Raw genomic sequence first — 12,063 nt, 5'->3', positions numbered from 1 at the left:
GCTGCCGGGAATGTTGCCTCTTTTCAAGCTATTTCCAATCATCAATTATCAAATTAGCACTAATTAACACTATTCTCTTTCTTTCTTTTGGTGGATTTTTTATTTTATTATTATCTTTAGATGGGATTTCGTTTTTGGATTATTTGAAGCACGTAATATATTTATAGACATATTGGTCCCTCAATTATCGGGTGATTCTCTACTAGGACCAAATAAAACAATATTATCAATGGGATCCAACATCTATCATAACCTTAGCTAGCTAACGAAAAATGTTATATTATTCTTAAAATAAATATCATTGGTTATTTAATGAGACAACATTTTTTAAAAATAAACACAAACATAAAAGAAAAAATCGCATTTGAATTATAAAAATATAAGAATATCTTCTTTTAAGTTAAAAAATAGTTTTTTTTTCTATACACAAACATAAAAGAAAAAATCGCATTTGAATTATAAAAATATAAGAATATCTTCTTTTAATTTATTTTTTTATTTTCTCTCCTATATATATATATTTCTCTGTTTAGTAATTATCACTAATTACTTCTAAAATAACATGGCATTTCTCCCCGGTTAACTCCCACCATTAAAATTTATGATCAAAATGATATTTTTTTTAAAAAAATAGGTCCTTGTTTTCTTCTTTTCTTTTTAATGATTAATTTCAAAGGAAAAAAAAAACTTAAGTCAAGGATGAATTGAGTAACATCTATCATAACCCAATTTTTGATTCTCTTATTTTATCTTTTTTTTTTTAATTCTTTTTGAGAAAAGATGATAAGAAAATGAATGATAAAAAAAATACATAAAAATGGTGATAAAAATGAAATGAATGAGGAATAAATTAAGATTTGGATTAAAACAACATGATTGGAAGTTTAGAGATTTAATTAAACTCTTGACTAATTTAATTAATCAAATCAAGAGCTTAATTGGAGGATTGATAAGTTTTGACTTTTGAGACTTAATTGAGTTGGGAATTAATTTAATTAGTGAAATCAAGGGCTTCATTGAAGAGATATCAAAGTTTGGGGTTAATTGGGGTCAAAATTGCAACAGATTGAAGTCTAAGGACTAGTTTGTAAAAGGTGCCGAAATGCAAGGATCCAATTATATTTTAACCAGGGGCATGATTGCAAAATTACAAGAATCCCAAGGACCAAATTGAAAGCAACTTTTGAAATTTGAAAACGGAGTCGTTTTGGCAAGCAAGTGTTCGTCGTCTTCTTCCTCGGCAATGGCTTCGGCATTAAAGGCAGAGACGTTTCTCCATTGAATGCAGCGCCCCACGGCCCATACTGCTGGCCGTTACCAGCGCCGATTGATAAAGGCAACCTCGCGAAAAAAAAAAGAAAAAGAGGGGAAGAGAGGGGAGAAGAACAAAAAAAAACCAGACGGACAAAAAAAAAGAAGAAAGAAAGGAGTAAGGTAAGAAGATCGAGGAAAACAAGTATTGGTGTTTCTAGCTCTATCTTCGTCCCAGAACGCAGGCAAAAAAAATAGAGAAGTTGCATGCATTGATCAGTTCGGTCATTCGCCTTCAGTTTCTGCTCCGAGTCATTAGCAACAGAAGAAATAAGGCCAGAAGAACGCAAGGAAAGGTGGAAAGGGTGCCCTGTCAAGCGTGGTTCAATCACACAGAAGGAGCTTTGCCATCATCTTCATCGCCTCCGGCCAACCAGGTAAGCCGCTTTCTCTACCTTTCGCTTGGTTTCAATTAATTAGCAGCACACTGTGTAAGTGAATATTAAGAGAGTATTTGGTAGTGTGGTTGCGGTTGCTTTTTAAATAATTTTTCGTGCTGAAATACATGCCAATGATGTTTTTTTATTTTTTAAAAATTATTTTTGACATCAGCACATCAAAACGATCTAAAACATACAAAACATATTAAATTTTAGCAAAGAAAAAATTGAATTTTTTGGGAACGCGGTTTGCACCGCGTTCCCAAACGTATTCTAATTCACTTGCACAGTGTAGCAACATGCGTGGATTAGCGCACACGTGTTGCTTTGCTTGGCCAAGTCACTGGCTTGGGCCAGTGACCGGGCCGGGATGACTGGGTCCAGCCCAGCCCACATGGGTTGAACTAGACCCAACCCTAAAAAAATAAAAAATAAAAAATAAAAATATGGAAACAAAAATTGTGCATTAGAAAATAAAAAAATATATAAATATATTTTATTGATTTATTCACTGATGTCAGAATCAGGAATAAAAATTATTGATTTAAATTTATGCTTTTAGCTACGAATTTTTACGAACGCCAGAGTTGGAATTATTCGTAGTGGAATTTTTACCAATGCCAGAGTTGGAATTATTCGTAGTTGAGCAATTACCAACGTTAGAGTTGGAATTACCTGGAATTGAATATTTACCAACACCAAAGTTAGTAGTATGTGTAATTAAATATTCATTGACGCCAGAGTCAGGAATATTGCCAGTGAACCGCCATAAATCAAATAAACAAAATTTTTAGCAATTTAAGACAAGATTAGCAATGCAGTTTACCTCAGGTAGGGTGCGCTAGGAGTCCTAATACCTTCCCTAGCCACAACTAGTCCCGTACCATAGAATCTCTGTTTACCAGTTGGGGTTTCTAGTGACCATAATACTAGGTGGCGACTCCTTAAACAAGACCTTTCCTCATCAAAGAAAAAGATGCCAGAAATCTGTTCTTTTCAAAGTGTTATTTTTAAGGTTGTTGCGATGTCGGGTGTGACATAATGGCGACTCCGCTGGAGACTTTTAGGATGAGGCTTTGCTTTTTGTCTTATTATTGCTATCTTATTTGTTGTGTTTATTTGTTTATTTTTCTTGCATTTACTGCTTTAGCATGCATCCTTATTTATATTGTCATGCATCACTTTAAGAGCACACACCTTAAAATCTAGGATAGGTGGGGAAGTAACGGTACACCAACGACTTTAGCCTGGGTAAGACTCGTGAAACCACCAAACTCTTGCTTGATTGTTTACTTGGAAGTGGTTGATATGCCAAACTGATATTACTCAGGGCCTTTATTTTCACACTACTTGTAAACCTCATATCGACCTTTCAAGGACAATCACTAAGCATGTGAGAGACCTTTTGAAACTAGATAATGACCAACCCCTTGATGCACTCAACAATTAGGTTGTCATCCCGTGAAGGGCGAGTCCGCATTTCATACGCATTTTTTTAATTGAATCAACATTTTTGCATAATTGCATGATTTACATTTAGCAGGTTGAAATATAGGTTCCCTATTGAAACCCACCTATAACACTCGTTCGAGAAAAAGACAAATGGAAAATGAAGAAAGAGCCCAGTTGGAAGCCCAACACCAAAAAGAGGTGGACAATCTTAGAGAAGAACTCGCAAGGCTTATTAGTTTACTCGAACAGGCCTTGAGAGACAAATCTGGAAAAACAACACATATAGCTCAGCCTGAACCTATGCCCATAAATCCCTTCAATCCACAGAATCTAGGGGCAAACGGTTTGTCATATGATTTTCAACAAGCCATACCCCACTAGAACGCCTTTAACCATTGATTCTATAGAGAAGGAATCTCAAAAGGGCAAGATGGTAAAAGAAGATGGTCTGAACAAATTGGTTGCCCTAAAGAAAAGGATGAGGGCATTTGAGGGAATTCACCTATATGATAATATAAAGGTTGCTGAGATGTGTTTGGTGCCCAACGTTGTCATTTCCAAAAATTTTAGAGTGCCATAATTTGTCAAATATACGAGAACTCAATGCCTTATAACTCATTTCAAAGCATACTGCAACAAAATGGCTGAGGTGGTTGATGATGAGAAACTGCTGATTCATTTCTTTCAAGATAGCTTGAGCGACACTGCCCTCACTTGATATATACGGTTGGACAATACCAAGATAAAAAAATAAAAGGATTTAGTTGATGCCTTTATGAGGCAATATAAGTTTAATATAGATGTGGGCCCTGATAGGTTAAGCTTGCAAGTTATGGAGAAGGACAACAAGGAGTCCATAAAGGAATACACCCTAAGATGGAGTGAGGTAGCTGCACAAGTTAACCCTCCCATGTTGGAAAAAGAGATGATCAGTTTATTTTCCAACACCTTTAAAGCTCCGTACTTAGAATACCTGTTTAAAAGCTTTGCACAACATTTCACTAACCTGGTTGTTATAGCTGGGAGGATTGAATAAGCTATTGGGTTAGGTAAGATTGCTGACCTGACTGAGAAGAACGGTTTCACTGAAAAAAGAAATGACACTGAAGGTGGTTGCCAAGGCAATTATTGTTCCTATAACTAATTTCTTCACACCGACTCCCAGAAATCAACTATCTTGAAGATAAAGCTATGGTGATATTAAGTCGAGAATGGTTTACATATAACTTCAATTGACTGTTGAAAAGATGCCCTTGTCAAGGAGAATGAATGATTGAAAGATTCCAGAAATTCCAATCAATGATCGCTAAATGTTTAGCCCCTTTATGTGTTATCATGCCAGTATTCATAACTCAAGATATTGGCATAAGATCTTTGTTGTTGAACCTCTTTTTCAAAGTATCAATGAAATAATGAGTTTGTCCTTCAATTGTGTTTACGACCAAGCATTATTCATTTTCCTGAGAGAGTTTCCATTTAAGAACTCACAAATACACCTTTGCAGCCTTGCATGATCTCATAGATCCAATTCATTTCTTTTACCAAAATCTTTTCCGCTAGAATGAATTTTGAAAAATTGAACTTGTTTTTGGTTTCAAAAACATTTTGATGTTTATTTAAAAATAACATGAACCAAGCAACTCTTTCATCGAGGTGACCAATTCTAAACTAGAGAATATGAATAGAAAAATGAATCGTCACTCTCACACCATAACTCTTTAGTCAAGTATTTTAAATGTATGAATAATGATACGTAGTGAATTCGTTGTTCATGGACTCATGAAATGCATCTCTTTGCAAAGTCCAAACCATCACACCGGACAAAATAAAAGTTTATTGATCTTAATTGCTTGCACTTGAAATGAGAAAAGGCCATCTTTGTTATCCCTTTCACATTCTAAAATGAATATAACCCTTGTGGTCCTTTTTTGAGCCTGAATAAATTTTCTTTCATGAAAAATCTCGACTAGGATCACACCCTACACTAGAGGCAAGTGAAATTTCAATGATCAAGAAAGATGATAAAGCCGTGAGTCTGTTCTTCACCATGTGTGTTCTTAGGTTATAGCTCATCTCATCTTGGTTATCGTTGTCTTGATTTAGCTTCTCATCGTATTTATATCTCCCGTCATGTTCGTTTTCATGAAACTGTCTTTCCTTTTGCGAATTCTGAACAGATAACACATACCCCATCACCATCCACACAACCTACACACCTCCCACCCTTGCATCCCCCCCTAATTCCTTTAGCCTACCACTTTCCCAACTGGCCCAAACAACACCCCTATTCTGCCCTCTGTAACACCCCGCCAGAACCCCTCCTTGCCCATAGCCTCTGCCTCCACTTCACCCTTATCCAGCCCTGCCATACTATCACCAACTGCTTGTCTTTCAAATGATCATTATGCAGGAACAGGTTCCTCATTGGCAGATGCCCTTATCTTCAAGTCTGACGCTGTAGAGCAGCCCAGTTCTGCAGCAGCTTCGCCGATGTTTGGTGCCTAGTGCAGTCCCTCCACTACCTCTCCAGCATGCCTGTAGCTATGTGTTGACCTTTCCTCCTATCCTCTCCAGCAACTTTCAGGTCCTGGCTCTCCTTCTACACGCCCAGCTGCTCACCAACATCTTATGGTTCTTCGTCCGCGACAGCCTAAGACAACCATGTCCACTGCCATTACCACTGCCTCTACTGTCTCCTTCAGTAGGGCAGTATCTCTTCCTACTTATGAGCCACTTGGTTTTAATGATGCTAACAGGTATGAGGCATGGCATGATGCTATGCGGAAGGAAATTCAGGCCTTACGCGCTAACAGAACTTGGTCCTTGGTGCCGTTTCACCCTTCCATGAATGTTGTTGGTAGTCGGTGGGTGTACAAGATTAAACACAGATCTGATGGCAACATCGAGAGGTATAAGGCGCATCTAATTGCTAGAGGTTTCACTCAGCAAGAAGATATTGGTTACTCTGAAACCTTTAGTCCTATTATCAAACAGGCAACTGTCAAATTAGTCTTCTCCATTGTCGTTTCGTGTGATTGGAAAATTCATCAGCTTGATATCTATAATGCCTTCCTCAATGGTGTTCTTGATGAGGAGGTCTATATGAAACAACCTCCAGGTTTTGTTGATTCTGCTCTCCCCTCTCATGTGTGTCGATTGCATAAGTCTCTATATGGTTTAAAATAGGCTCCGCGGGCTTGGTACACTCGTCTGAATGATTTCCTGTTATCTATTGGTTTTCATGCCTCTAAAGTGGATATCTCATTGTTTATCTTCTCTGTTGGTACTGCTATTTGTTATCTTCTGGTCTACGTTGATGATATTTTGCTTACGGGTAGCAACTCTCTTATACTCTAACGCCTCATACAGTTACTGAGCTCAGAATTTAAGATTCGCGACTTGGGTTATGTTCATTATTTTTTGGGTAATGAGGTTCAACCTACTAGTATGGGTCTTATGCTCCAACATCATAAATATACACTTGACATCCTCACTCGGGCTGATATGTTATCTTGCAAACCTGTTGATACTCCTATCTCTACATCTAAAGCTACCATTCTACAAGATCCCTTGTTCTCTGATGCTACAAGCTTTCGTTAAATTATGGGTGCTCTTCAATATCTCACTTTTACGCACCCAAATATTTGGTTTGCTGTTAACAGAGTCTGTGAGTTTATGCATGCTCCTACAGATTCTCATTGGGCTGCCGTTAAATGCATATTGCGTTATCTTAGGGGTACGACATCACATGGCTTACATATTACTCGCAGTTCTTCCTTTGCCTTACATGGTTTTACAGATGCAAATTGGGTAGACAATTTTGATGATAGAAAATCTACAGGTGGTTATCTTGTGTTCTTTGGTCAGACGTCAATTTCGTGGAAATCAGGTAAGCAACTTACCATTGCTCGCTCTTTTACTGAAGCTGAGTACAAAGCTTTAGCCGATGGCACTGCTGAGGTTATCTGGCTTCAGTATTAATTAACAATCTCCAGATTCCGTTTGCTTCTGCTCCTATTATCTGGTGTGACAACCTTGATGCCACTTATTTGTCTGCGAATCCTGTTTTTCATGCTCGCACAAAACATGTTGAGGTTGATTATCATTTTGTCCGAGATAGAGTTGCGAAGAAGGAGATTCAGATTCGTTTTATTTCCTCTCGGTATTAACTTGCATATGTCTTCACTAAGCCACTTCCTACTGCTTCGTTTACTGCTTTTCATTTCAAGCTTTGGGTTGATCCCCCACCCACAACTTGAGGGGACATATTATAGAATGTACCTATATAAAAAATATTGTATATAAAAAATATTGTAGTTATACTTTTATGTGGTAACCTCTATCATTACTATTATATATTGTCCTACACATATATATAAAGAAGGTTGGCTCATCAATATATTAAGCCTCCTAATTATTCTCAACTTTAGAGAAGAGGTAGACGACACAACTATTTTCCCATTTGACCATGACTAGCTTAGCTTTCACATGAGTTGAAATTAGGCGCTCTCTCAACATGATAATTTATGCATAAAGATCTTGGATATGGAATTCAACCTTCACAAAAAGCTAGCTACAAGGCCCACCCCATGGATTTTAGCTTATATAAATAAAAATCATATATTTCATAGAGATTCTTCCATTGGAAAAATCAAAATGGTTATGGTTTATTTTATTAAATTTATGTAGCTTTTGAGTATTGTCTCGAGACAACAACAATAATAATATATTCTGGTATTTTTTATTTTAAAAATATAAAAATTAACTTAAAAGATATTCTAAAAATAAATTTATTTTATATCTTTATCATTATTTTTTTAATTAAATATATCCCCCATAGTTATATGCAATATCTTGATATATACAAAACTCAACAGCTGCAATTGAAGAACAATGTTTGTATCAGCGGGATTTACTGCCACACTCAATCATGTTAGCTTTAATAGCTGCTTACACATGGTGTGTTTTACACTTTCACCCACTAATCCAAATAATTAAGATAATAATCAATCCTAATTATTATATACAACTCTCAGGCATAAGAACTCCACTGCTGGTTCCACCTATGTTCTTACATGATGATGTTGCTGCTGTGTTCATGTAAGTAAGTTTTATGTCTTGTAATTTGATTCCCCTGCAAGGATTACTGGAGCTGCAATCAAATGTCACTGCCTCTGGTGATGCTGATGTTCCTTGTATGTTCCTGTATGTCACTTGACTAATCTTCACCCCAGAGCTCTATTAAATTAAACACAAAACAAATTAATTAGATTTCATCATATGAATTAAGTACACTAATATGTTAGCTAATTGAAATACTGTAATTAATCACCTGACGAGGACAGCCCTGGTTATTTGGGCAATAATTTTGGTCAACGATTATTGGGTTCCTAACATTTTTCATAATCAAGTTCTGGAACACAACATTCCTCACAAATCCATTGCTGGGCCTAGCCCATGATTTTATCCTTACACCATTGTCTGATCCACTGAAGATTGAATTTGTCAAAGTTATGTTTTCTACACCACCTTCGTTGAAATCCTTGCCTAGACTTCCAATGCTGTAAGAATTTAAGGTACAACAAATTAATTAATCAATCAGAACCACTTCAATGTTGTACTGGTTAGGATTCTTAATTTGAAGTTAAAACAGTCAAGACATGTTATCATATCTTTTTCATTACGAAAGAATATAATTCATTCAGTCGAAAACATCATAGAAATACTAAATTTATTTCCATATCCCTGTCTCTTAGTCTCTTAAACTAAACATGTTTATATCATTTTTGAATACATTTCTTCTGTTGTAGGACACTATTAATGATGAAAACATATGTTACCTGATACCATGTCCAGGGCCACACTTAATGCTGCTCATGAGCATGTTCCTAGTGCTTGGACCGATTGATATGCAGTCATCTCCTGTCTGAAGTGTGCTGCCAGTTATTGTAACTCCGGTCGATGTTTGCACGTGAATACCGTCGGTGTTAGGGCTTTGATCTGGAGCAATTACCCTTACATTTCGGACCAAAACATTGTTGCAACTGTTGATAACAAGGTGCATTGATTGACTGTTGATGGATGTCAAGCCGCTAATCAGGATGTCATTTGCCCAGTTGAATGTTATAGACTGCATTAACAAATTCATCCTGTTGTTAGTTAATTAATACATGAAACCACATGGACTTGCCCTGCAAATTTTTTTTTTTTTAATTTGAACGTTAAGGATCTCTAGCATTAATTGAAAATATATATAATGCAACTTGTTGAATTACGATATTGATTTTAAATTTTCATATATATATATATACACATGTATATATAGACACACGCTTACCCTAGCTCCGACAGGGCAATTCTGTCCAGATTTCCGGCAAGCCCAGAAGCCAGCACCTTTAGCATCAAGGGTGCCACCAAAGACAGAAACTCGATTGACTTTTATGAACAAAATCCAGTACCCTGAGTTGCCTAGAGCACGATAATCTGTAGGAGCTACAAGGGTTCCATCTATCTGAACCGTAATTTTATTCTTGCATGGACCTCTAAACACTGTTGCCTTGAGCAAATACCTTCCTTTAGGCACATTAATTGTGGATGGAGAAGCAGAGCCACATGCAGCTGACCATGCCTTAAGAAAGGGTTGCGTTGAGTCAGTTTTGCCATCCGGTTTTGCACCAAACTTGATCACATTATAGGATGCAGAAGCTGCATTTGATTGCTGAAAAGTGCAGAAAAGGAAGAGTACTACATATGAAACAACAAACTTAGCCATAGAAGAGAGAAATTATGAGCTAGCTAGCTAGGCAGTTCAGTTGGATGGTACAAAAATGGCAGTTAGGGAAAATATTTAAAGGGAGGAGTGTACGGTGGTTTCATATCCACTCTTCCAAATGTTGTAGCTAGGGATTGCTGTTGCTTGAATATTTTTCTGCTGCAAATGATTATTATTAATTAAAATTAATTTAATATGTATCAATCTTGATCTTTAACAATTTGCACGTCTCCTTATGTACTTATAGTGATTATATGTACGGCCACATGCTTTCTTTACAAGTTACGAGTCTAGATGAAGAAAAATGAACGTATCCCATGTGATAAGTTGTTGAGCGCACAAACTGTTTGTAAATTATGATGTTCCACAATTGATTGATAACATGATTAAATAGTTCTTCGAACAATTATACGAACTCAAATGATCATATGATCGGTCTTAATTAATTGGTTCATGGCAATATAATCATGCATGCACTATATTATGTTAATGAATGAAAGTATATATATCTAGTAAGCAATTCCAATACAATAGTTTGATTTAATCTAAAAACAACCTAAATCATTGAGTTATTGAAAATATTAGATCAACTTAGAATACTATTTTCATCAAAACAATATTATTTTATTTTATTCTTGATTTTTTTTTAGTATTGAACAGTAATTAGTTAAGATTAAATTTAGTCAAGTTAAATAGATTATATACAATCAATTATCCAAGTTAATCAATGTAAATTAAAATTCAATCTAAATCATATTTTAAATTATAGATTTGTCAAGTGAACTCGGCAGAAAAAATTAAAGAATCATGTCCAATATACTACTTCACACCAAGTGTGTGTGTTTATAGCATTTACACAGAAGTTACTTTTTTGTTATATTTTGATATTTGATTCAAACACAAGATCGCAAAGGAAAGTACTAACGATCAACTTAACTAAACATTAATCTAGGTAGGTTTCAGGAATTAAATTTGGTTTCATTTTCAGAAATTATGTTCTTTTTTCTTCTCCAATGTCGGTATTTATGGTGGCAGCTTACGAAGGAGATATTGGGGAGACACATTATATGAATGCTGCATTGCATGTGTGTACTGTAAGAGTTAAAGACTCGATGAAGACGATGAATAGCCGCCATCTCCTCCTTTTCCACGTGATGCGTGAGTAATTGCTGCCGGGAATGTCGCCTCCGTTCAAGCTATTTCCGATCATCCATTATCAAATTAGAAGAGGAGGGAATAATGCCCTCATCATTTGGTTTAACCTTTTATCTCTGACCTTGCACCAATACTATTCTCTTTCTTTCTTTCTTTTGGTGGAATTTTTTATTATTATCTTTATATACATAGACATATTAGTCCCTCAATTATCGGGTGATGCTCTACTAGGACCAAATAAAAAAAATATATTATCAATTGGATCCAACATCTATCATAACCTTAGCTAGCTAACTAGAAATGTTATATAATTGGTAATTTTATGAGACCCTTTTTAAAAAAAATATACACAAACATAAAAGAAAAAATCACATTTGAATTACAAAAATATAAGAATATCTTCTTTTAAGTTAAAAAATAGTTTTTTATTTTTATTTTTATTTTCTATACACAAACATAAAAGAAAAAATTGCATTCGAAATACAAAAACATAAGAATATCTTCTTTTAAGTTAAAAAATAGCTTGTTTTTTATTCTCTTCTGTTCTATAATTTCTCTGTCTAGTAATTATCACTAATTGCTTCTGAAGTAACATAACATTTCTCCCCAGTTAACTCCCACCATTAAAACTTATGATGATCAAAATGATATTTTTTAAAACAAATAGGTCCTTGTTTTTTTTTTTTTTTTTAATGATTAATTTCAAAGGAGAAAAAGTCATGGATGAATTGAGTAGCATCCATTAATTAGATGAAAGCCCGATTATACGTTTTCGTCGTTTGGGGATAAACATATCATTTTTCCTTTTTTTTTTTTTAATAGTCAACCAATTAAGATTTGTGCATATAACGGAGGCACATGTACGTCCTTCGTACCTTTAATCTATACATCGTGAAGTACGGTGGAATGATAGTTGGTTGACTAATTAACAATTTAATTTTCAGTTTCTTAGGTAAGGCTTTGCATGTCTTCATGTTGTTGTTAATTCTTTGT

At 35.4% G+C, this 12,063-nt stretch overlaps 1 protein-coding gene across 1 annotated transcript; it reads right to left on the bottom strand.

The window, feature by feature from the left end:
- Positions 1-7,921: 7,921 nt before the first annotated feature.
- LOC18106748 (polygalacturonase) lies at positions 7,922-9,958 on the bottom strand. The gene is made up of 4 exons (XM_006372632.3): positions 9,481-9,958; positions 8,984-9,273; positions 8,476-8,704; positions 7,922-8,381 (listed from the first exon to the last, which is right to left on the bottom strand). Exons 1-4 carry the CDS (start codon positions 9,913-9,915, stop codon positions 8,163-8,165), a joined length of 1,173 nt encoding a protein of 390 aa, XP_006372694.1. The 5' UTR covers positions 9,916-9,958; the 3' UTR covers positions 7,922-8,162.
- Positions 9,959-12,063: the final 2,105 nt, after the last annotated feature.

The sequence above is a fragment of the Populus trichocarpa genome, chromosome 17 (assembly GCF_000002775.5).
Source record: "Populus trichocarpa isolate Nisqually-1 chromosome 17, P.trichocarpa_v4.1, whole genome shotgun sequence".
NCBI classification, from domain to species: domain Eukaryota; kingdom Viridiplantae; phylum Streptophyta; class Magnoliopsida; order Malpighiales; family Salicaceae; genus Populus; species Populus trichocarpa.
The sequence above is the reverse complement of the archived record's forward strand: the minus strand, read 5'-3'. Positions and strand labels throughout refer to the sequence as shown.